The sequence below is a fragment of the Boleophthalmus pectinirostris genome, unplaced genomic scaffold, assembly GCF_026225935.1.
Source record: "Boleophthalmus pectinirostris isolate CB_2022bp ecotype Guang Dong unplaced genomic scaffold, ASM2622593v1 HiC_scaffold_2, whole genome shotgun sequence".
Classification (NCBI taxonomy): Eukaryota; Metazoa; Chordata; class Actinopteri; order Gobiiformes; family Gobiidae; genus Boleophthalmus; species Boleophthalmus pectinirostris.
In genome coordinates this window covers 9,584,580-9,610,352 of record NW_026571152.1, presented here as the reverse complement: position 1 = coordinate 9,610,352, position 25,773 = coordinate 9,584,580, and the positions used below count along the sequence as shown (strand labels likewise).

The following is a 25,773-nucleotide window of genomic DNA, read 5'->3' as shown; positions in this document are numbered from 1 at the left end:
ACCAAAACAATAATAAGCTGTAAAGTCAAATTACTGTAAAATAACAGTAAAGTGCTGGCGTCTCTGCTGCCAGAACTTTACTGTAAATTAAAAAAAATACAGAAATATACTGTAATTCACTATTACAGCAATATGCCGTGAGGTGAATTCACAGTACAAATGCTGTTAAATAACAGTAATTCTTTACAGTGCAGGTATTCTCCCATCAGACCTTGTGACGTGACTTTTACTGTGACGCGCAGGAGGCTCGAGGCTTCCAGGCTTTTCTGGAGCAAACTGGGACAGACCTGAGTTTATTTTTAATATCTCTGGAAACGCCGCACGTTTGAAACCCCAGAGGAGAGACACAAAAACTGAGGGAAAGTCACTGTGAGCCAGAGGGAGGATAGAAGAGAGAGAGAGAGAAGAGAGGAAGGGAGAAGTGGAGAGAGGAGAGAAGAGGGGAAGAGGGGAGAGAGAAAGGGGAAGGAAGAGATGAGAGAGACAGGGACGAAGAGGAGAGAGGGAAAGGGGGTGGAGAGAGGTAGGAGGAGAGGGAGAAAAGAGTGGAGAGAAAAAAGGGTGAGTAAGAGATGAGTAAGAGGGAGAGAGAAAGAGAGGGCGGAAAAGGGGGAGAGAAGGGGTAGAGTGATGAGAGAGGCAGGAAAGAGAGGAAGAGGGGAGAAAAGGAGGAAGAAAAGATGAGAAAGAGGGAAGGGGGGGGAGTTGGGGAGAAGGGAAAGAACGATGAGACAGGGGAAAAGAGAGGAAGAGGGGAGAGAGAAAAGGGGTAGGAAGAGATGAGCGAGGGAGGAAGAGGAGAGAGGGAGAGGGGGTGGAGATAGGGAGGAAGAGGGGGAGAAAAGTGATAGAGCGATGAGAGAGGGAGAAAAGAGTGGAGAGAGCAAAGGGTGAGTAAGAGATGAGAAAGAGGGAAAGAGAGAGACGAAGAGGGAGAGAGAAGGGGTAGAGGGTAGAGTGATGAGAGAGGCAGGAAAGAGGAAGAGGTGAGAAAGAAAAGGGGGAGGAAGAGATGAGAAAGAGGGAAACAGTAGGAGAAGGAGGAAGGGGGGAGAGCGAGAGGAGGAAGAAACCTGGGGGTGGAGAGAGGGAGGAAAAGGGGAGAGAAATGAAAGAGAGAGGAGGGAGAAAGAGGGGGAGAGAAGGAATATAGCAATGAGAGAGGGGGGAGAGAGGAAGAGTGGAGAGAGAAAGCAGGAGAAAGAGCTGAGAAAAAGGGAAAGAAAGAAGGAGGAAGAGGGGAGAGAGAGGGGATAAAGAAGGGAGAAGAGGAAGAAAAAAGAGAGAGGGAGAAGGGAGAGAGAAAGAGAGAGAGGAGGACAAAAAAAGGACAATTCTATAAACATTATGGTTCCATATCATCAGTTTTTTGGGTGGATATAAGCATTTGTTGACAGTTTAAACCTTAATTTAATAAAATATCATGGGAACATGTTTTAGTGAAATGAGTCGTCATCAGTATTCCCTGGGGTGTGATGCTAACTGTAGGCACTGCTCTGTCCGAAGTTTTATTATAGACTTAATCTGAGTTTTATTTCAACACAATCTGACCAGAAAGAGCTGAACTTATTTGGAAATAGAACACAGGCTCCTGAAAACCTACTGTTTAAATCCATTTTGTGTTTTCAGACTAAAAACTTTCTGTCAATGTTTGTGTTGCGTCACCATGGAAACTGCTGGACATTCCACCCATACTGATACATATAGAACACCCCTGGCGTGATTTCTCCCTTTGTAATAGACCCCTGTTGTGTATTTGTTTGGTATCATTCTAAGTTTATCTCCTGGTTTCCTCCGCCTCCGTCTCTGACCTTCTCCAGTTTAAACACGTCTCACTTTGAGAAACTCAATACTCCGAACAGGAAATACTTACAGACACATAAGGAGGCAGAGGAGGTACACAGCCAACAATGTACTAACTATTACTGCAATATTACTCAAGTACAAGTAAAAAAGTACAGTAACCCAAATGAAATGGCTAGAAAATGGCTCAGATAGTTGAATAATCAGATAATTAAATGCAATGTTAAGATTTCAACATAATAATACCATTAAACCTATCTGTTGTCATGGACACAAGAAGGTGATACCACAAGACCAAAATACAGGTTACGTTTACGGAGTGGCGATCCCGCTCACAGCAACAATGTATGCTTTTCTTTTGAGCAATAAAATCTCTTGTAATGAAATAAAAATAAAAGATAAATACGTTTAATGCCATGTGGAAAATTCCAGGCCAAGTAATAATATCTTTATGGAGATAACCAGATGGCCAGGTAAGTTACGCAATGCACTTTTAAAAGACTGTAGTTTCAAATGATGCTTTGCTGATGTCAACAATAGTTCCTGGGGGGTTAGATGTTAACTGTAGGTACTACCTGTCTGAAGTTCTGTTACTTGAACACCGAAATGGGACCATCAACTCTAGTGTTGACCACAGGTACTTGAAAATGTGTTTGAATCCATTTTGTATTTTGTTGAGTTTGAAGACTTAGATCTTAAAGGTGCATTGCATAACTTTTCTGCTTGAGTGTCCGCTACCTGCTTGATTCCATGTAGATGTATCGTTTTTTTCCTGGAATGGTCTATACAGTATGGCGTTTCATTTAACTATCTCCATGGAGACAAGCAGCCACATCACCAGGTAAAGTTACAAGTCAGATCTATAGAGAAGTGGGCCCACTCAAAGTAAAAATGCACGTTTTTGTGGTAGTTTGGAGGGACAAAAACTCCTCTAAGGCTATGTTCAGACTGCAGCCTGAACTGACCTCTATGCGACCTGTATCTGATCTTTTAATGATCTTTTAAGTCTGAACGACACAGATCACATTTTTTCAAAAGTGACCCAGGCCACTTGAATATGTGGTCCTAAAACCGATACATATCTGATCTTTTGACATGCCACTTCAGTCTGAAAGGCCAGGTTGTATTCATCCCACCTACATATCATCAACAAGCAACAAACGTCACTATTTTTGCACTGAAGTAGGCGGAACCTGGAAGAATGCCACAACCAGAGTGTGAGAGTGGTACAAGTAGGTGTTCACAAATGTACACAAACGTTCTTCTAGTCATACGGAAATTTGTGTATGAACTCCATGTGAATGAAGCAGCAACACACATAGCAAGCCCACCACTCTTGGCTGCGACTCCGCACCCACACGGTCCTTTCTACGGACGTTGCTCCCACGACCCCACAAAATGCCACGGCCAAAAACCTCGTCCTGCTCCTTCTCATTCTCCTCCGTAAAACAAATAAGTTGTACATGTTCTGACTCTGGTACGACAACAACTTTAAAATCCCCAGGTGCTCAGTGCTGCATCCAAGTTTAGGCAACTTCCATAAACACTGAGCACACTTGCTGCAGGTGACGTTGTTGTGTCCTCCAATGCACATGCGGACACTTTTGGGGCGTTTAAAGTTCACACTGGAGATCACATACAAGTCGCATTTAATTGGAAATGTGAACTCGACCTCGCAAAAATAATCCGAATTGAGCATTAAGCCCTGCAGTCTGAATGTAGCCTAATTGAATAAATGCAATATATTTGTGTTTAATGCCATACTGTGGTAGCCAGGCTAGTGCCACCTAGTGCCTCAGCTCAATTTCATTTCTCGCCAGTGACTAGGTCAGGAATCGGAATTGGAATCAGAATATACAATTTGCAAGAACCCCGGACGTTGTAGACCGCACACTGGCCAATCAGCGAAGAATTGTGAAGCCATGACGTCAAACTCAAGCGCCTGTCTGGGTCCCTTTTGTGGTACAGGACAACAGTATACAAAACGGTCGAGATGGATGTAGACGAAGCCAGACATTCTATTTTGGCAACAATTCCTGAAATTAAGGATTTAAAGCCGGAACAAAGAGAATGTTTGGTGAATTTTATCAAGGGGAAAGACATTATTGTCCTTCTTCCTACGGGATCTGGCGCATTACATATGTCACGACCAAATAGCAGCGATTGGTTAAATAAAATAGTATCCGCATACTGTCGAGCGAACAAATTCTAATGCTGTGAGGTCAGACGGTTTGGACAAAGTGAAACTGTTGAATGAATCGGGCTAATACTGCAGAACATCCCAGGCAAAACAATAACGTCACAACGGAGAAAAGTAGCCAGCGGACCCTCCACCGGAAAAGCTACGCAGTGCACATTTAAACTCATCAGGCTATGTTTGCTAATGTCTGCATTGCATCGTCGTGGTAACAATCCCTATGAATTGGAATCTGTTTGAATCCTGTTTTTCCCATTCACATAAAGCAGCGTCTGTGTCCCAGTGCAGAGTAAACAGGACCATGTGAGTTCATTGAGGAGAAATGAAGCGAGCAGAAACACGGCTAAACTCACGTGCTCTCCGGCGCCCCCTGGGACATCCTCAAACTAAAAATAGAGCCACGCGCCGCCATTTTTCTCCCACAATGCACTGCTGCCAGGCCCCTCGCACATACGCCCCGTGTCCACAGATGTGATGTAACCCCGAGCGCACGCGGGGCTAAAAATAACTCCTTTACTTTAAATAGAAATGTCAAATTAAACTCATCTGTGCCTCCGAGTGCTAACTGTCACTACCACTTTGTACTTCAAACTGCGACTTAAAATACTTGTACTTCTGCTGCTACTTACACTATACTCAAATGAACACTAAAGTAAAGTAGAACGATTTCACAGTAATCGCCACTGAACCTGGGTTGCCAGTTTGGTCACATTTATCACATTTGAAATCAAAATCTGACATTCAGTTCTTGAACATTCTAAAACCAGCCCAAAGTTGGGGTGCGTTGTGCTGTTGTGCCGTTGGGCAATGCACTAAGTGTGAGTGGAGGACACATGATGCTGTTTCTCTGTGTGTTCTTCTGAATGATTCTGTTACTTGCGCCTCACTACCTCTCTCTCCTCTGCACCCTCCCTCTTTCCTTCCCTCTATCCCTCTCCTCCCTTTCTCTCTGCCCTTGTATTGGTTCTTCTCACATCTCTCTTTCTTCTTTCTTTCAGTTTCTTTCTTTTCCCCCGAAAACTCCTACTCTCTATCTCTCATTCTCTCTTTTTCCCCTCTCTCTATCTCTCTTTCTTTACCCCTGAATGCCCCTTCTCTCTCTCTCTCTCTCTCACCTTCTCTCTCCTCCTCTCTACCTCTCTCTTTCTTTCCCTCCCAAGAACTCCCTCTCTCTCTGTCCCTCTGTGTTTCTCTCTGTCTCTCTGTGTCGCTCTCTGTGTCGCTCTCTGTGTCTCTCTCTGTGTCTCTCTCTGTGTCTCTCTCTGTGTCTCTCTCTGTGTCTCTCTCTGTCTCTCTCTCTGTGTCTCTCTCTGTGTCTCTCTCTGTCTCTCTCTGTGTCTCTCTCTGTCTCTCTCTCTCTCTCTCTGTGTGTCTCTCTGTGTCTCTCTCTGTCTCTCTCTCTGTCTCTCTCTCTGTCTCTCTCTCTGTCTCTCTCTGTCTCTCTCTCTCCACCTGAAATCCCCCCTTCTCTCTCTCTCCCTCCCCCTGTCTTTCTCTCTACCTCTATTTCTTTCCCCCCAAGAACTCTTTCCCTCTCTCTCTCTCCCCTCCGCTCTCTCTCTGCCTCTTTCTTTCCCTCTGATCCCCCTCTCGAATTCTCTCTCCTCTCTCTGCCTCTCTTTCGTTCCTGCTGACCCCCCCTCCTCTCCCCCTGTCATTCCCCCCTGAATCACACACACAGAGGAGGAGTCCGGATGTCCTGAGGCCAGGGTGGGCGATCAAAGGGAACGTCCTGAGTCAGAGCCCTGATTCCTGTCTGTTTGTGTGTGTGCTGATTTATCTCATCATGAGGACAACGATCAGCTCCATGTGAACTAAAGCCTTTATTATTAAATCAACAACAACTTCATTTAAAGGTCAAATATGGGCTCAAATAGGTTAAAGGTCATATATTACACAAAACTGACTCTTTAAGCTGAGGTAAAATGTGGTTACCTTCTTTGCTTCATTCACACGTTTCAATAAAACTTTATTATTAGTCTGTCTACATCTTCAAACCTCTAAATGCTCTGTTCCACCTTGTGATGTCATGAAGCAATAGTTGGTAAGTTAATACCATGATAAAAAGCAGTAAATAACATTGTTCTGACAAGCTGAGACTGAGGAGAGTTTATGTTATGACTAAGTAATGAAAAAGTGAGTTTGTACAAAAAATCAATGCCATAAAAACACCTCTAATATAAAAGCAATGCAGCTTTAGTCCATGCAAGAGGTAAAATTATAAAATATGTATATATAGCCAAATATTCTTAAATGGGCCGGTCAGAGTCAACCACAGGGCCGTATGTGGTCCGGGAGTCCAGGTCTGGTTTAGGAAGTCAATGTAATTTGCCCAAGAAGCATGGTAATCCAACATGTGTCCATGTTTTGGGGTAAAATCAAACTCAACCAAACTGGCAACTCCTCAGAAGGCTTCCTCGTGAATCAAGAAAAGTGGTTTTGGAAATGTATGGTATCAGAGGATTATCCCAGGCATCACATTGGTCCAATATTCACATATCAGTTAGAAAAAGAAAAAAAAACATCGGACCACCTCAAGTTTTGGATTGACATAATGTGTACAAATAACTTTTAACTGTTTTAATAGTTTTCCCTCAAACACAACAGTAATCCTGTATTACTAAGAAAAAAGCAGCACTTGCTACAAAATAAAGTAGTTCCACAGTACACGCTTTGTTTTAATAAACTGCCATGAAACCAACTTAATACTAGGGCTGGGTATCATTCAGAAGTTACCTCAATGCATAAGCCAGGATGCGATACATATCTCGATACAATGAGCTTACGTTTCGATACGATTCAATACAATTCAATACGATACATTTCAAAGTGACTTGATATGGTTCAATAAAAAATAAAGGCTAAATTGTGCCTGTGATACAAAAAGTCTTTGTTAAACCACTTCTTGTGCAAAGTGAATATGAAACGCACATATTTTAATCATCAAAACAGTGAAAATGTCAAATGTGAAAAAAGTTTCCTTCCTCTAAACAAGCAACACAACTGTAGCACTATAATAAAGCAATTTAGTAATATAAACCAAAAAATACTCTTAGTGAGATATCAATACAGCAGCCCACTATATCGATGCTGTACTATCACGATATATTGATATATAAACAATATATATCGGTATTTCAATAATTTTGCACACCCCTGCTTATTACACAGTATCTTTTTATGTCTTTACATTATAATATTTTCAGTATGTAATGTTTAGTGTTCAAAACCTTAAATTCATCTTTCTATGCTCTTTGAATGATATGGTACAAAGCATATATTAAATGTTGGTGAACACTGCCACCTGCTGGACACATGCAGAAGTGTGAGCAAATTTAAAAAGTCCTTACCTCAGAGGAGAACCTCTGTCCCATCTCGACCACGTGTGGATCTGCAGACTGTGTGTCTGCCACTGACTGACAGATCTGTAAAACAAACCAGAATAGGCCTTTGCTGTTGAATTATAGAATAATTTTTATTGGCAAAAACAAGAGTGAAACGGTTTTTGTTCCAGAAAATCTATTGATCTATCTTTTGATGGCTGGTGGGTCTTGTGAGAACTCCATTAAAAAGAGATAGGGCAGAATCACCACAAAAGTATTTCTTCAAATAAATAGTATTAAATAGAGCATATAATATATTTTGTCCTTTATTATGATTATCAAAAAAGGTGCCAAATCCTGGTTTTATATGAATAGACCCAGTAATTACAGAGATATGAACCATAAACCAGGTCAAAAATCTACAATCTGACACTTAAACACCAAATTACAATTTTTTTTTTTTGACCTGCCCTAAAGCTTTTTTAATGGGTAGTTTAGAAAAGAGATGATATGGGCCTGGTACATTCCCTTAACTCAACTGTAAAACATTCAAGTTTTATAGCAGCAAACTTACAGTTTTGTGGCAACATTTACTCTGTACTTTTGCAGTTGCCTTTGTGTCTCAGTCAAAAATATATTGTGGAGCGTGTGGTATATTTCCTGGACTCACCTGTATACAGTCGGACTCAGGCCTGTGCTGGTGTGGGCTCCGTGGGTGGATGTCAGTGAGATGTGGAGGAGGGTCTGGAGTGGTTCTTCTCATGTGTCCTTGGAGCATCTCCTGGTAATTCACACGGTCAAAGTTTGTCCTCCACACCAGAACCTGAAAATGGACAATGAAAAACAAGTCAAGAATTAATGATTTGGAAATTTGTGATAACGTGTTTTCAGTCACGACGGCAAGACAAATTCTTGCAGTTTTTGTGAGAAAGAATCTTGAACAACTCCGGCTGAATTGTTTGCATGTAATAAATTACAGAGCAGAGCTCTAAACGCACTAAAATAAACAGGCATGTGTACTTTTATTTTAGTACAAATAAGACTATTTAGTTTGTGAAAACACTCAGAGGAAAGTGCTTGTGCATTTGTGGACAGGTGAGACGTATGTGCTTTTCTCTCAACTGGATGTAACTCATGTTTGATTTTTTCAGCTTGTTCCACTGTTTTGATGCTTCCACCAATCAACTTAAAGTCTTTGTTCGAACACCCCGATCACTGGTTCTGATCACTTTCAGCGAGAGCCATTCCAGACTGATGTGTAGAACTCTATTCAGAGGGCTGGTTTGGTCCTAGTTTAGTCTTAGCATGCTACTTTTGATGACTGAAAGTATAATTTCATATCTTAATATCATTTCTTTGGTTGGCTTTGGCACGATTCTTGTCTCACCTGTGCATCAGTTCCTCCTGAAGCAAACATCTCACCAGTTCTAGAAAAAGCCACAGAGAGAACCGGCCCCTGCAAAACACAAGAAATCGACTTTTGGTGAAACTACATAAACATACATAAAATAATATAAATACAAATACCTTAGTTTTTTGCTTTTTTTTTTTTTTTTTTTTTGACCTTTTTAATTATTTTTGGCACTTTTCTTACTATGAAGACAAAGTGATTTAACTTCACTTTTCTTGAAAATGACAATTTTGATACTAAACATGGAAAGTAATTTTGACATTAACAGTAACATTTGAAATAGACCTGCCACAGGTAGCAAAATGTTTTTCCAAGTCTAAATATGATCCATAAAAGACTGAACTGTGGCGCCACCTTGTGTCCATGGAGAGTGTAGATGAGGCGTCCCTCCAGCAGATCGATTATCTTAACTGTCCTGTCGGCCGATGCACTGATTAGAAAGTGGTTTGACGGGTGAAACGCCACGCTGTGGACCTCTGCACTGTGCACTGGGACAAGAGGGGCAGAAACATGAACATTAGAGGAGCAAATCTTTTGACACAATTTAATACAAGTACAATTATTTTATTCCATCAGGCTGCTGTGTCTACAATAGTATATTACCACCAGCGTGGACAGAATGAATTATGACTACAGTGACACTTTGAGAGGCTTCCAGAAGACTGTGAAGAGCATTATAAGCTTAAGACAGTATTATTTATTGTATCAGCATTATAAGTTTAAAACCGTATTATTTATTATATCTCAGACGAGATAATCCTGAGAAGGCCTTGTACCCTGATAGTGCTGCAGCAGTTTGTTGGTCCTCAGGTCCCAGATGCTGATGGAGCTGTCAGAACCTGAGGAGGCCACACACGTCCCACTGGAGTTAAAATCCACAGAGCAGACTGGACTGCAGCAGGAAAAAAAGAAGAGAGCGTGTTTACTATCACGTGTTTCACATGAAACTTCCTCAAATAACCCACTGTGCTCTACTTTTAAATTGTATTAATGTACGCTGCGTTCCAAATTATTATGCAAATTGTGTTTAAGTGTCATAAAGGTAGCATTTTTTGTTTTCCAGTGAAACTCATGGATAGTATTGTGTTTCAGGGCTCTTTGGGTCAGTGAAATCAGTCTCAGACACCTGTGCGAATTAGTCTGCCAGGTAAGTCCAATGAAAGGAAAAACTACTTAAGGACATTCCACATTATTAAGCAGACCACCATTTTCAAGCAATATGGGAAAGAAAAAGGATCTCTCTTGTGCTGAAAAGCGTGAAATAGTTGAATACCTTGGACAAGGTATGAAAACCATAGATATTTCATTGTACATATAAGAGATTTGTAGCTGATTCAGAGCACACATAGATTTGGGCAGATAAAGGCGCAATGAGGAAGGTTTCTGTCAGACAAATACATCAGATTAAGAGAGCAGCTGCTAAAATTCCATTACAAAGCATCAAACAGGTGTTTGAAGCTGCTGGTGCATCTGGAACCCGACGAATATCAAGGTATAGGACCCTCCAGATTCAGATTCTATTCGGCCATTCTTAAACAAAGCTCACAAGCAGAAATGGCTCTAGTGGGCCCAGAAATACATGAAGACTCATTTTCAAACAGTCTTGTTCACTGATGAGTGTTGTGCAACCCTCAATGGTCTAGATGGATGGAGTGGTAGATGGTTGGTAGACGGCCACCATGTCCCAACAAGGCTGCGACATCAGCAAGGAGGTGGCAGCGTCATGTTTTGGGCTGGAATCATGGAGAGAGAGTTGGTAGGCCCTTTTAGGGACTTGAAAATTAGGATAACTGTCATTTATATTGACAATTTGGCAAAATCAGAGAATCAGAGAAAAATATAATTTGCATATTAATTTAGAACACAGTGTATTTGTCTGCATCACACTGTTGTTGTAATGTATTTCATCAACATAAGCCATCCATCTCCATATGTTTGATGGGTTTCCTCCAGGCACACTATGATTAGCTGAACAGTCCACACAGTGAGAGTGACAGAGTCTCACCCGGAGCAGCTGAAGACGTTGATGCAAAGTTTGGAGTTTGCGTCCCAGATTCGAACTGAGCGATCATCTCCACAGGAAGCCACCAGTCGCCCGTCAGGAGAGAAACTACACCAGGAAAAACAGGAGATACATTTAAGAGGACTTAGATAACATAATCTTCTTTTGGGGTTATGGGACTTTATTCAGTAGGTTGGGATCATTTGACATATTATAAACTCTGTTTTATTCATGGGCTTCAGCTTACTGTTTTTTTATTGTTTATCACTATGGCAACGGTCTTCATTTTTCATACATTCTGAGCTCTAATGGGTTAAAAGTGGTGTATCCTTGGGTTACCGAGCACAGCGGACCCAGTTGGTGTGCTGGTTGAGGGAAAAAAGGAAGCAGCGTCTCGGAACGCTCCAGACTTTAACGGAGCGGTCGTCTGATGATGTCACCAGCCGTAAAGCATCATGGGAGAAAGACACGCTGCGCACCGGGCCTGAGTGAGCTTTGAACACCGTCGACTCCCCTTTCCTGAAAAACACAACACAGAAATATATGCAAATTTGATTAAGAAATAAATTATGACAGTACAAATCCAAATCATAATAATTAGAAACAAGTATTTATGTCTCTTCTAACCATCAGCAGTTAACTTGTAGAGGAAAATGGCATGATTCCATGGAAACAGAAAGTTAAAACCACACTCCAGAACATTCTTCATGGAGATAGATGTCTTATACCATACTGTGGAATATTATAGCCAAAGGAACAACAGTTACATCAAAATGAAGAAATATAATAATAGTAATAATGCATTTTATTTAAAGGTGCCTTTCTGGGCACTCAAGGACACCAAACAAACAACAATTAAGACAAATAATGAAATAAAATCAAACAATACAGGACAGGTTCTAAAACATTAGAACTAGGGGTGTCAAATTATCGCGTTAATTGCGATTAATTAATTACAGTCATATTTAGCGCGTTATGTTTTTTAATCGCGTTAATCTCATTTTTAATCTCTAACTTTTGTGTTTCTGTATGCGAGTTGCTTTATTATAAAACCTGTTTTTATGTGTTGTTGGGACAATAACACACACACACATACACACAAAAAACACATTTATACATTATTTTATTTCGGTAATTCCACTCATTGCCGGAAACCCACACAAAACGCGCACAGTAAGAGCGATGTGAACGTCATGTTAAAGTTGGCGGCGTCAGGCACAATGGACGAGATCGTAGAGCCAGTAGAACAGAGTCAGCAGTGCACAGGTAAAAACACATTCGTGTCTTGGAAATTATTCTCCCGACGTGAAATATAAAAGAAAATAACTAATATAATATCGCCTACAACTTAAATGTCACTGGTGAAAACAACCTGCATAGGCTCATGATGTCTGCACTACTGTCCTATAGTGACCTGCCACATGAGGGGACACGCACACAAACACACACAAACACACACAAACACACACCTTCATCATCGTCATTAACCTGAGAACGCGCGGACCACGTTTCCTTCCGTAGTTACTGCGCGGACACCAACGTGCTCCCGTGAGCCGCGTGTGGATCGTGTTTTCTCGCGTACGCTGCGTAAACCCGCGCTTCCTCCTGTGCGCCTCTAAACCAGAACTAACACCAAGACTAAAACCAGGACTATCCAGTCCAGGACTAAACCAGGACTAAACCAGAACTAAAACCAGAACTAAAACCAGAACTAAAACCAGGACTAAACCAGGACTAAACCAGGACTAAACCAGGACTAAACCAGAACTAAAACCAGAACTAAAACCAGAACTAAAACCAGGTCTAAACCAGGACTAAACCAGGACCAAACCAGAACTAACACCAGGACTAACACCAGGATTAATCCATTCCAGGACTAAACTAGGACTAAAGTAGGACTAAAGCAGGTCCAAACCAGGACTAAAACCAGTGATCTCATATATAAAGCATTTCTCTATCAATAATATTTTTAATATGGTTAAGGAAAGACTGGACTTTTTATTGTCTTTAAGTAGACAAAAGTTATTATATTCAGATTTCCTCGTCTTTGCTACTTTACAGCAAACAGTTTCTTATTCATGGAGACTTGGGCTCAACAGCCAATTTGGAGAGATTTGTTAAACAATAAATGACTTTATAAAGTCACTTTTTTTGTTCTATATCAGTCTTTTGATCTGCCACAATAATGCAATAATGAATTTAAATGAAAATACCTCAAATTGAAGGCTTTTCTCAGCAATTTTTAGGTGAGATTAAAATGAGATTAATTAGATTAATTAATTACAGATCATAATTAATTAATCTCTCAATTTTTTTAATCGCATGACAGCACTAATTAGAACATTAATGGGGTAGGCTAATTTAAATAAATAGGTTTTGAGTCTGGATTTGAATGTTGGGAGTAAATCAAGATTACGGAGGTCGGGTGGAATGAACAGAGAGGAGGAGAGAGGAGGAGGAGAGGGGACAGAGAGCTGGAGAGAGGAGGAGCAGAGGGGACAGAGAGCTGGAGAGAGGAGGAGGAGAGATGAGGAGCAGAGAGGACAGAGAGATGGAGAGAGGAAGAGCAGAGGGGACAGAGAGATGGAGAGAGGTGGAGCAGAGGGGACAGAGAGATGTAGAGAAAAGGAGGAGGAAAGAGGCAGGAGCTGGAGTGTGTCATGATATGGAAGAAATCACAGAGATAGGTGGGGGCCAGATTATGAATCGATTTAAATGGGAGTAACATAATTGAGTTCAGAAGTGAACTGGAAGCCAGTGGAACTGCTGGAGGACTGGAGTGATGTGGTTGATGGAGGGTGTTCTGGTTATGATTCGGGCAGGTTTGTGGAGATGCAAGCCCACTCACAGTAAGTTATTTAAGCTTTTCAGTGCAATAAACACACACTTATTTTTTGTCTAAAAGATACGTGGTGGGGCTTTTAAGCACCATTACCACTAGATGTCACCAAAAACATCCCTATTTCCACATAAGTCACTTACATGCAGGGCGTCCACAGCCGCACAGTTCTGTCTTTGGAGCAGGAGGCCACTAAATTCCCAAAAGGACAAAACTGCAGCGCAGTGATGATGTCATTGTGTCCCACGAATCTGTACGCCCTGGATTTACGTGCCAGGTTCCAAATCATCAGACACTTATCCTCCGACCCGGACGCTAAAGGACAGAGGGGGATGAAGAGGAGCCACAGTGAATATATGGTACAGAGGAGGGACAGTGAATATATGTAGAGGAGAGGGTCAAGTGAAGCAGAGAATGCCGAGAAGAGAGTTAGATGGAGCAAAGGATTTTCTTTTACCGAGCTGGTTGCCATTTGGGTTGAAGTCTAAACACGTCACTGTGTCTTTGTGGCCTCTGAAGTGCCTCTCCAGAGCAGGGTCCTCCTTTAAGGTGAGCAGAGATTTTAGGACTTTTTTTTTTTTTTTTATGCAAAAATAAATAAGTTACACATGTTTTTCTTTATAATTACAATTTCCATTATAATTATTACTTAAAGACAAAAGTTCTACTGACTTGCAAACTAAATTAACAAAACAGGCCAATTCAATATAATTAGACATATATGTAAAAGCAGGGAATAAATGTTTTAACCTTTACAATAGTGGTAGACTGTTAGTATACTTCAAAACACTGACAATTAACATTTGCATTTTGTTTATAATCTAGTTGCATCATGATTATCTGTTAAATATATTGATAGACATTGGGTATTACTGTCAGTGGCTTGATTGTTGGCTAGCACTAACTAAACATAAAAAGACAATTATTTAAATGCATCAAAACTTATATCACAATTTCCACAACTTTCTGTGCATTTAATCTCTGCAGATGACCAACTCCAAGTAAGCCCATTTGACAGCTTCCTCAGTAAATCTTCTTAACAACACCCTCCACGCTCTCCGATTCCTCTCAAACTACAACAGCATCAACTTTACCTATAACTAACTCAGTTTGTTACTATTAAAATCAGTTTTACTCACCATAACCGAGGCCATTGCGTTTGTTTTTCTGCTGTTCCGAAGCTAAACTTTCACCATGATTCCTGTCAAACAATCCGCCTTCTACATCAGACCGAAGCTATCGAACCCCGAAAACAAGGAAATTTGTTGTTTTCTCACTTTTTGCTGAATGCATATGTTATTCCTCAATTAAATTCATACTTAATCGGTTTAAGTCTAAGCTTTTTGCTGGTGAAAAGTTCATATTTTTATCTAAAATAGTCGACTAGCCCTTGTTTGGCTTGTTGCGGGAAGTGGGACGTGATGCAGAGTTGACTGACTTATGAAAATTGTACAAGTCGAACATATATGTTACGCTAACTATAATTTTGTAATCAAACAATTCAAATAATTATCATATTTTTTATAAATTGATATTGTTAATAGATTTTATATGTTTTATTATTTTCAAAGTCGTTAATTACTTGAACAGCATTCCGTTTACTGGATGGTGAATGGTATTTTCCTGAAATTTACTGGACGTGAATGGGTCCTGTCACTTAGCAACACGCTAGGCATATCATATGATAGCACTGTAGGTTGAACTGGAACTGCGTCACATCGAAGTATCTTGAGTTCTGATTGGCTCTGCTGAACGAGCGGGCCAATCAGTGCTGAGCTTCTTGGTGTAGTCCCTGAACGTTTGGTGTTACATTTTGAAAAGATGTCGTTGAAGCAAGGGATTGGCAACGCCGAAGTAAGTTCTGACAAATGACACTAAAATGTATAAAACTACGATGAGCATATGCGTGTACAAATGTGTTATATGATGACCAGTAAGCGGAGAATGCGAAAAATAAGCGTCAGCCTAGCATCTTAGCATGTTAACCTGTTTCCATGTCAACAGAGCTGCACTGAGAGAATGGCATGCTCCCTCATTGCCCATAAAATGGATTAATTAAAACTGTAAATACATGTTACTGCTGTTAATGTCTGAGAATAGTATATCATTGTAAAATATGTGTTTATTTCTTAGGTTATTAGGTTTAATGGTGGTTTATATCCAACTCCCATTTGCAGTTTTAGTCAGCTGCATTTAAAGGTGCACTATGTAACTTTTCTGCGACCTGGAGATGTTATTGCCTTGCTTTCATTGATTCATATGGTATTCAACATATTTATATGTTTATTCAATTACCTGTTAAATACCTTGGGGAAAAAAAACACGCATTCTTGTTTTTTTTTTACTGTAAGTGGGGTCACCTCTCCACAGATCTGACATGGTGGCGTCACCTGCTTGTAAATGCAATGCTATACTGTGTAACATTCCAGGCAAAGCAATAACATCTGCATGGTGACAACCAGGTGGTGTTCTCTCCACCGGGACAGTTACATTGTGCTCTTTTTGATTTCCTTTGTTTTGCTTGATTGTTCAGATTAATACAGTAATTAATACAGTTTATATCACAAACGCAGTCTGAAATAATTATTGATTCCTTCATTGTGTGACCTGTAACAAATTTGTAGCAATTTCCATAGTTATGTTCAATAGAAAACTCATCTTACTAAACTCAACTACTACACGGGTTTTACATCTTTTGTTGTTTGGAAGTGTATGGTGATTATGGCTGGGTATCATTAAGAAGTTGCAGATATGATACATACCTTGTGCAAAGTTAATATGAAACACACCCATTTTAATCCTCAAATGAGTAAAAATGTCAATTGTGTTGCATAAATAAGTTTCCTTATTTTGAACAAGCAACAAAACTGTACCGCTGTAACACAATTATTTTTTAAAATGTACCAAAAATGCTCTTGACGATATATCGATACAGCAGTTATACCACGATATCATCATATTAAACAATACAATATATCTACATTTTTATATTTTTGCACACCCCTAATGGCGATTTGTGTGAATGTGTGCTAATGACAACACAGATATGAATTTAAAATAATGTGTCTGGATTAGATGCTGCACAAAATACTGTTCAAATATTTGTGAAGGATTCATGACACTAATAAAGGAACCAATCAAGCATAATATGTGTTCCTGTAATGTTAACTTGTTTCTTCTGTCACTTCCTCAACAGTGAAAGACCTTTAGTGAGTTCTATGATAGATAATAAATTCCATGTTTTCTTTCTTAGTATTTGAACAAAAGGGTCCCAAAGAATGCCAAGTATCAGCACATCAAATCCAAACTGGACACAGGTGAGTTCTGTAATACATCATTTACTTAAAAATGAACACATTTAACTTATAATACTAATAATAATGTTTGACCCGTGTTTAGGATGCAGCCTGTCAAAGTACATGGAGAAAATAGAGGACATGAAGAGGAGTGAGTAATTTTATAGACTGTGTTAAACAAAACTTAAACTTTTAACCATGTTTCTTCCTAACACCAAAAACATAACTGTATTTTTCCCCCTTTTATTTAAGTGTTTTAATAATCCTGCATGCTTTTTCTTTTCCAGATTACAGATACAGAAAAGATGAGATATTTAAACGACTTAAAGTGACAACATTTGTGCAACTGGTAAGTTGAAATACGGTATGTGTTCCTTATTATTATTGTTATTATCGTTATTATTATTATTATTACACAGATTAGTGCTTTTTGTCCATTTAAATATTTTTTTTGTCCACCAAAGATCGTTCAAGTGGCCTCAGTTTCAGAACTTACCTCCAGTCTGAGTGAATGTGAACTGAACACACCAGAAGGTACAAATATTTTGTGAGTTTGTGTTTATTGATATTGGCAATTTTTATTTATTTTTTTCTCTCATACCAGAAAAGTTAAGTAGTGCGACTTTAAATTGAGAATGTATCAAAGGTATATTCTCATGTTGTCTTTACCCCAGATGCCCTGTCAGTGGCGTCAGAGGAGCTAGAGTCTCTCACAGTTCGGTCCTACGACTCAAACTCGTCTCCGTCCACAGAGAGAGGGGACGCCCACACAGCCCGCTCCACTTTGCTAAGGTAATACATAACTACACATTAATTATGTTAAATGAAGGTTTAAACTGCAAGAAAAATGCCTTCTTTATGCATAAATTGTTTTGAGTTTTGAGTATTGATAGTATAGGTAGAGGTATTCTGGCCAAAACATCTTTTTTGCCCAACAGTTATGATTACAGAACTAAAAATAAACAAAAAACATCTTTGTTTTGGTAAATCAGTGTTTAGACTATCAGAAAAATGGCTTCCTTGTGCTTCCTTGTCCGATTTTTTTAAAATACAGTTTTCTGTGTTGACGATATAGGTAGAGGGATTTTGCTTTAGAGCTCATCGCATTTCCTGTATTTTACAACTTTTTGTTTTCAACTTTTTTCCACAAACTGCCACTGACTTGATGCAAAACTATGAGAAATATTGACCACAGGTACTATCTCACCAAACCAAGTCAAAATTAGAAAAACATGAAAACCTGTCACATGTACTTTAACCTAAATTTGATTAATAGCAATCCAAAAACTGAGCTTAAATTCAGCTGTCCAAATGACCCCTCACTTTGGTTTTCATGGTCTATCGATTTTACACGTAATCGTTATTACAGATGTCACAGTAGGATTGTACTGAGGTGAATAATTGATGTGAGAAAGTGTTTTGAGTCCAGGCTCTGTTTGTCTAAAGATAGAGATACAACCTGGAACATGATACCTGCTCCCGTGCTCCAGTACAACAGTACAGTAGTCTTTTGGTATTCTAGGGACAATCATACATTGTTAGTACAAGTTATTTCTGAGAAGCCTGTGTATGAAAAGTTTGATTTCAAATACTAGAAGTTAAAGTCACTATATCGGATTTTTACTGTCTTAAAGAGGAGAAATTTGACTTCTATGGGGTATTAACTGCTAACACATGTCACAATATTTAGATCACCATGTTACTTTTTACTGTTTTGAAAATTGTATATTCGCCAAAAACAATGTATTAACGTCTGTCTCCTCAGTGTGATCAGTGGAGTGGGGGAGCTGAGCACGGAGCAGAGTCCTGATCCAGAGTCCAATCCGGACTCCGACAAACCGTACAAAGACTGCCCCTATCTGCTACTCGATGTGAGGGACAGAGACCAGTACGACTCCTGCCACATCATCAGCGGTGAGGCACGGGAGGGCATCTGACACACAGGAGGAGGTTAGGGGATCTGACACACAGAGCATGTTAATTGTTGTTTCTGTTTATATTTAGCTCACAGTTTCCCCATCGCATTTCTGTCTCGGACCATGAACCCCTACACCAAAGAAGTGCTGGAATATGTATCCTTACTCTAAACCGGGGGGGAGGGGGGACTTATCTCATGTGAAACAGAAAATATTGTGGAGGGCTGGACCAAAATGTTTAGCTCAATTCTGCATAATATGAATTTCTTTATAAAAAGCAGTGAATAGCATTGTTATGACGAGCTGGTCAGGCTGGTAAGAGTTTATGTTGTGACTAAGCAATGAAAAAGTGAGGTTGCCTTACAAAAAAAAAAACATGTCTAAAATAAAAGCAAAGCAGCTTTAGTCCATGCATGAGGTAAAATGATAAAATATGTTTATTTTGTAATTCCAAATTAGCCTAAACGGGCCAGTCGGAGTCAACCAAAGGGCCAGAGCTCGACAATGCTAGCCTGATTCATCAGCCAGTTTGAATTGTAGAAAAGGTCTGACCTCGCAGCGTTGGAATTCTTTCTCTTGACGGTAGGTGGGTACTTTTGTGTCATTTATCCAATCGCTGCTACTTGGTTGTGACGTATGTAATGCGCAACTATTCGGGGCTAACTGGTATATTAAGCTTTTCCCAAATCCCGTAGGAAGAAGGGCAATAACGTCTTTCCCCTTGATGAAATTCACCAAACATTCTCTTTATTCTGGCTTTAAACCCTTGATCTCTGGAAACGCTGATAACACTGAATATATGGGTCTTCACTGATTGGCTGGTGCCCAAACTTGCAGTCCCGGGGTTTTTGCGAACCGTCTTTTGTATTTTGATTCATGGCCTAGTTGCTGGAGAGAAATTAAATTGAGCGGACGCACTAGGTGGCACCAGCCTGGCTAGTACAATGCCCAAGTCTGCTCCAAACTTTTAACACTTTTTTACACAATAACGTCTTTACAACCTTGTCAAACTCTCTCAAAGTGCTACAGTGTAGTCATTATCATTCACTCTACACTCTGTGATGGTAAACTACAGCCAGTCTGTGCTACCACCATCAACACATACCACGTTCATACTAGGCAATGTGGCTGAAGTGTCTTGCCTAAGGACACAACAACAAGTACAAGTGTGAATTGAAACTCCGAACTTCAGGGTGGTGCACGAGTGCCCTAACGATTAAGCCGTTGTCTCCACAAACATGCTAATATTAGATGCTAATCAAAATAATGATAGATTACAAGATAAATAATACAATTAAACAATAAACAATAACATAATTTATTTATAAGCACCTTTCAAACACCCAAGGTCACTTTACATTGAATAAACACTATAACAACAGCAACTGGTGGTTTTCAGATTCCAGAATGTGATGATGCCTTATTTCCAGATGAGGGGGCAAAAGATGTTTTTTCCTATTAATTATATTGTATTTTGCTATGAAGTATCAGAAAGGTAAATTCCCATTTATTGAACCTGATCATTTCAACTACTGACTAGAACCCAGACCATGCTATATTACAACAAAAATCTGCAGTTGAACAATATTCATTTTAGCTGCCCCCTTCTGTAATATTAGTAATAATATAAGTAATATTGGCCTATAAAATGCTGTGATGTCATCTGAAACCCAGCAGTTATTACAATTATGAGAACATTAAACAGAATAAGATCATCTAAAAAAAAAAAGTGTTTTTGAGGTGGGACTTGAAAGCACAGTTGTATTTGTATTGTCTCCTGTTCTCACACTTCCTGTCTGTCTGTCAGTATGTCTGTGTCAAACATGTTTGCTCCTTGACCTGGTGTTGTGCAGAAAAATGCTCCTGGTAAAATCATCATAGTTTATGACGAGGACGAGAGGATCGCCAGTCAGGCCGCCAGCATCATGTGTCAGAGGGGCTTTGAGAACCTTTTCATGTTATCTGGAGGTATGTACATACTCTTTTCCACTAGCACGGTTCATCTGGTGCTGCATGGTGTGAGTCTGTTTGGACCAGCTCTATCCAACTTGTGTGTAAGATGACATCACAGGAAATACACTGGATTATCACAAGATCCAGTCAGAGTTTGGTGAAAATGTATTACTGTATTTTCCACACTATAGGACACTCTGGTTTATAAGGTGCACTGTCATTGAATGGTCTATTTTCAAACTTTTTACACATATAAACTGCACCAGACTATAAGGTGCATTAAACGAAACACAGCAGTTAGATAAGTCAGTCAAACTTTATTTAACTCGTTCACAGTAACTCTCAACTTTGTTCAATTGTAACACGCGTAAAAAAAATACTGAGACGCTAAATTGTTAGTGTATTCACAATAACTCATAATTTTTCAAACAATTGGGCGATTATGTCATCCAGCACGGCCCACATCCCTCTCGTCATTATCCGAGTCATTGTGGTTACTGTTACCTGGCAGTTCAGTGATGATTCTGGTCTTGGTGAAAGCAAGGCAGGCATCCACGATCCATTGTCAGATTGTGGCGTAAGTCGCTCGGCGCTGTCTCCCTGTCTCTGTGAATGTGTGTTCGCCTTCTCTCATTCACTGCTCCCACGCAGCTCACACTTTAACTTTATAATAGCCTTGAGTTTAAAGTGGGCGTTGTGAGTGTGTCTCTTGACAGGTGCATTTTGATATTAAAAGGAATCACAGTATGTTTTACTCCGCAATGCTCCTGACTACGGTAGCCGTAATTCTGCAAGTGTAGCGACTTTGTAGTTTACTAAAGTCGTACTAAGACACCCGAATTAATTCATATATAAGGCACTCTGGATTATAAGACGTGCAGTCCTTTTTTTTATTAAATTAAAGGCTTTTAAGTGCGCCCTATAGTGCAGAAAATATGGTACTTTGTGTACGATTATATCAGATTTTTGTCTCTTGTTTTTGTCTGAGTCTGCACTCTCCCTTGTCCAATCATCTTGTTTCATTGTGTAGGCACTATATTCTCAGACTCCAACACCCTAAACATTATTCAAATTTTTGCTATATTGTCAAAAACTTGCACAGTGACCCTAAAACATGACTAAACTGGCCTGAATATTGCACTGTGTGTGAATGTTCATCTTAAGTTTGTACGTTTAAGTCTGTTCTTTCACCCTTCAAACAGGTCTGAAGGTGTTGTCTCAGAAGTTCCCTGGGTCTCTTGTCTCTGGCCCTCTCCCTCCTCTCTGCTTCACCCGCTCAGACTCAGTGAGGGGCAGGAGAGTGGCGCCCCCCTCTGGTCACACGCGGGCAGAGCAGCGCTGGAGATTCACCGCAGACGAACTGAACAGACTCACAGATCAGCTGGAGGAGGTTCTAGTGCCCAGCAACAACTCCAGTCAGTTTAAGATGTTTCTCTCCAGTTTATTAATACTTTGTAGTGTAGGGGGGGTTCTGCATGTATGTATATGGCGGAAGTGTCTGTGTAGACTGGTGTATGAATGTGTTTGTGAATGGGTGAGCTGTTCCTTGATGTAAAGCGCTTGGTGGAAAAGTACTGTATAAAAATGTGACCACAGAAACGGTAAATCTCCTAAGCAGACCAAACTAATCTTGGTGTATAACTGTGTTGTTTGCTTATCCAGGTCGGATGTCCAGCCGTATCTCCTCTGTGAGTTCTCAGAGCGCCCGCAGTCGTCACAGCTCCTCTTCCTGCAGCAGTCGTCCCTGGAAGTGACCCGCCGCCTCCTCATCCACAAATACTCACTTGAAAACTGTTTCTGATCCTGGTCTAATATGAAGGACACAACAGCACTAAATAAGACCAGTAATCCTGGATTATACTGGAGTGCTCAGTAAATATCAGTTTGCACCTTCCCCCTATCCCCAACCACAACCTGTACTTATATGGCTTTGTTTTAAAGGTGCATTGTTCTGGTGTAGGGTCCGTCAAATTCTTTTCTCCGTGGAGATATTATTGCGTTGCCTGGAATGTTTCACAGTATGGCATTAAAACCCTTCTATCTTCATGGAGAACAAACCAGACCAAGTTACAGGTCACATTTCTCTAGATGTTTTTTAGCATTAGAAACATCTTTACAACACATGATACTTTCTTGTAGCTCAAATTCCCTTTTAAACATGCTTTTGCTCACCTTGGGATAACTGCTACACCTCTGTTTCCAACAAGACAAACTAAATACAACTCCAGGTATGTTTTAACATTAATTTTGCGTAATATGTAGACACCAAGTAATGCAAAAATAATGCCAGCCAATTTTGAAAAACAACAAACCTGGCTGCGTTATGGTGAAATGCTACTACGACGAGGTGCGTGAATCAGTTTTTCAAAGCCAATGGTCCAGTTTCTATTATGAAGTTGTTTTAGATCAATATTGCTGGTTACAATTCACAGAATGTTAAATTAATGATCTAAATGTTTGAAATTAACTCTAAAAGTAAAGTATGCATTTTTCAAAGACCCTCTACCTGATTTCTTTCCCATGTAATTGAGCAGAATTTGTCTTGCCCAATTATAAATGGCCCTATCTTGCCACCAGTCTTTGAGCGAGCACAAGTGTTAACAAGGGGGCATGTCCAGGTCGGGCTGTACTTGGCCGCTGGGAACAAAAAAAAAGGCTTTTTCTGCCTTGAATATGTTACACGTAATGTTCTTCAGTGCACTAGTTTGATATTTACTGTTACAATTCTTGCAATACATGCATCACGAATTTCGGACTTCCGTCATTGTGCAATGCATACTGGGAAGGATTTTCCCAAAAAGTGAGCATCAAACTGCCATGTTTGTTTTCCCAGTGGCATACGTCTATTGACAAAGCCAGTCTTTTCTAGTCTTTTGAACCATATCGTTTTTGTTTCTGATTCTGATATTGTCATATTTTAGTTTTGGGATTCGGACATCGTAATTGTGTGATTGTTGGATGTCCTAACAGTGGAAACGGCTCAAGAAACGGGCTTCGGAAAGTTTGTGAACCCCATAAATGCAAAAGGGAATCAGATCTGTGTGACTGCAAATCTCCATTCAAACTGTCTCCCTTCCCAACAGAAAAATAGTGAAAGGCGAAAGCGATGGGCACTATTGATCCACAGCAAGGACGGAAAAGGAAACTTTTGCCTAAGAAATCATCCTGAGTTTGCAGCGAACATTTTGTATGTGGAGCACTCAACCTTGGTTAAGAATTTAAAAAGTCAACGCCAAAGCGAAAGGCACCAGCTGTTCACCAAGAAACACCTTCCATTGCAAAGAGACCAAGACTTAATGTTGCTGTAAAACCACAAGAACAAGAAAGTGCAAGCTTGGCCTGTTTGTCTTCTGCACCTCTCACTTAACAAACGGGATCCCGCTTTGATGGTTCTCCACATACAAAATGTTCGCTGCAAACTCAGGATGATTTAGGCAGTCAAAAGTTTCCTTTTTGTCCTTCCTGTAGATCAATACTGCCCATTGCTTTCGCATTTCACTATTTTTCAATTCCATTGGGAAAGGAAACAGTTTGAACAGAGGTTTGGAGTCACACACATCTGATTCCCTTTTGCATTTATGGAGTTCGCAAACACATTTCTCGACCCGTTTTCCACTGTTAGGACATCCAACAACCACACAATTACATTGTCCAAATCCCATAACTAAAATATGACAATATTAGAATCAGAAACAAAAGTGATATGGTTCAAAAGACTAGAAAAGATCGACTTTGTAAATAGACGCATCTCACTGGGTAAACAAACATGGCAGTTTGATGCTCACTTTTTCAGAAAATTCTTCCCAGGATGCATTGCACAATGATCGGAAGTTCGAAATTTATGATGCATGTATTCACTGAACGTGCCTCACCACGCCCTCAGTCAGCCCCACTCCATCCGATATTCAGGCACGCGCTAAAACCACACGCTAAAGCTGGATGCAAAGTGTCTTTATCATTCAATAATCAGGAATTGTGTGTTGGCATACTAGTTGTTGCTGCAAGAGGTACTTTCACAGCAAAACTCCATTCTGGTCTCAGAGTTGTTAAAAGCAGTCAAACTCATCCTGGTGAATAATTAGGATGCTCTGAATGCGTAAGGTAAGTGAGGAATAACTTTGGGCGAATGCAAACTTTTTAAAATGAACTAGTTCTGTTTTTCACATTTTTAAGACAGTAAAAATCAGGTACAGCGCCTTTAAAGAGTATCTATAGATTCTAATAATGCTCATATGACCATTACAAAGCAAATTAAATGTTACACAATGTGACATAGAACAGGTACTAAATCACATTTCACATTTAGCAATCATTAATATAAATATAACAATAACAGAAGTGGTACCTTGACAACTCTGACTATTGTTTTTGCACATTTCCATATGAATGAATACCTGACCTCACTGTTTCATCACGTCAAATAAAAGTGAACTGTAAAAACTGTACAAAATTATAGTTTCTGCTGTTGCCAGATGAACCTGTATTTTTGTAATTTATTCAACACATTTTTCACAATCATCTCATGCATTTTTGTGTTTGTTTGTGACCAACTTTTACATGGTCATTTCCATTTGACTGAAACATTGATCAAAAATTTGCTGTCATTCTTTTTTGGTTTACTATATTTCCGTGGTCAGTATTTGTTACGAAAAAGTTTGAAGTGATTTTTACCAGCGTGTGCTCTACTCGATGGGCTCAAAATGTCTTGTTTGAATGAGTGGTTTGAATGTGAATAAATTAATGTTTTTGTTTTAAAATGAGTTATTTCTCTGTTGTATAATTCCTCAAATGGTTTTTCCTCACGACATTAAGTAAAAGAATGTATTGTTCTTAGTACATCCAACTACTTTTTTCTGTTAAATGTCTTATTGATATTTTTAAGTAACAACCAAGAGAGATCAACAACATGATTTAAAGTGAAAGAGGTATTAATTATTAATTGTTAATTCAGAAGGATCTGGAACTGGACCACAGAGCGTGAAAAATCTCCATCCAAATTTTAGAAGATCCGACCAGAGTCATAGCACATGTCT

General features: G+C 39.8%; 2 protein-coding genes across 2 annotated transcripts in view; one reads left to right on the top strand and one right to left on the bottom strand.

Annotated features, from left to right (window-relative positions):
* The window catches only part of poc1b (POC1 centriolar protein B), a 35,690-nt gene extending 20,700 nt beyond the window's left edge, over positions 1 to 14,990 (bottom strand). Inside the window, exons 1-10 of the mRNA XM_020919186.2 lie at positions 14,715 to 14,990; positions 14,033 to 14,117; positions 13,719 to 13,890; positions 11,076 to 11,255; positions 10,740 to 10,844; positions 9,511 to 9,626; positions 9,089 to 9,222; positions 8,711 to 8,779; positions 7,994 to 8,146; positions 7,351 to 7,425 (exon numbers count right to left, since the gene is read on the bottom strand). Of these exons, the coding sequence (XP_020774845.2) occupies positions 7,351 to 7,425; positions 7,994 to 8,146; positions 8,711 to 8,779; positions 9,089 to 9,222; positions 9,511 to 9,626; positions 10,740 to 10,844; positions 11,076 to 11,255; positions 13,719 to 13,890; positions 14,033 to 14,117; positions 14,715 to 14,729 (1,104 nt within the window). The 5' untranslated portion in view covers positions 14,730 to 14,990. The remainder of the gene's footprint in view (positions 1 to 7,350; positions 7,426 to 7,993; positions 8,147 to 8,710; positions 8,780 to 9,088; positions 9,223 to 9,510; positions 9,627 to 10,739; positions 10,845 to 11,075; positions 11,256 to 13,718; positions 13,891 to 14,032; positions 14,118 to 14,714) is intronic.
* A 344-nt stretch (positions 14,991 to 15,334) lies between these two features.
* cep41 (centrosomal protein 41) lies at positions 15,335 to 24,361 on the top strand. Its single transcript, XM_020919167.2, has 11 exons — positions 15,335 to 15,429; positions 16,829 to 16,892; positions 16,975 to 17,022; positions 17,159 to 17,220; positions 17,336 to 17,405; positions 17,546 to 17,663; positions 18,637 to 18,785; positions 18,876 to 18,943; positions 20,641 to 20,755; positions 21,943 to 22,155; positions 22,403 to 24,361. Exons 1-11 carry the CDS (start codon positions 15,397 to 15,399, stop codon positions 22,492 to 22,494), a joined length of 1,032 nt encoding a protein of 343 aa, XP_020774826.2. The 5' UTR covers positions 15,335 to 15,396; the 3' UTR covers positions 22,495 to 24,361.
* Positions 24,362 to 25,773: the final 1,412 nt, after the last annotated feature.

Bases quoted from the DNA above. Each gene is read 5' to 3' on its own strand.
- cep41 (XM_020919167.2), top strand. From the start codon at position 15,397: ATGTCGTTGAAGCAAGGGATTGGCAACGCCGAA. The intron at 20,756-21,942 runs GTATGTACATAC...CCCTTCAAACAG, and splicing joins CCTTTTCATGTTATCTGGAG to GTCTGAAGGTGTTGTCTCAG. The intron at 22,156-22,402 runs GTCAGTTTAAGA...TTGCTTATCCAG, and splicing joins AGTGCCCAGCAACAACTCCA to GTCGGATGTCCAGCCGTATC.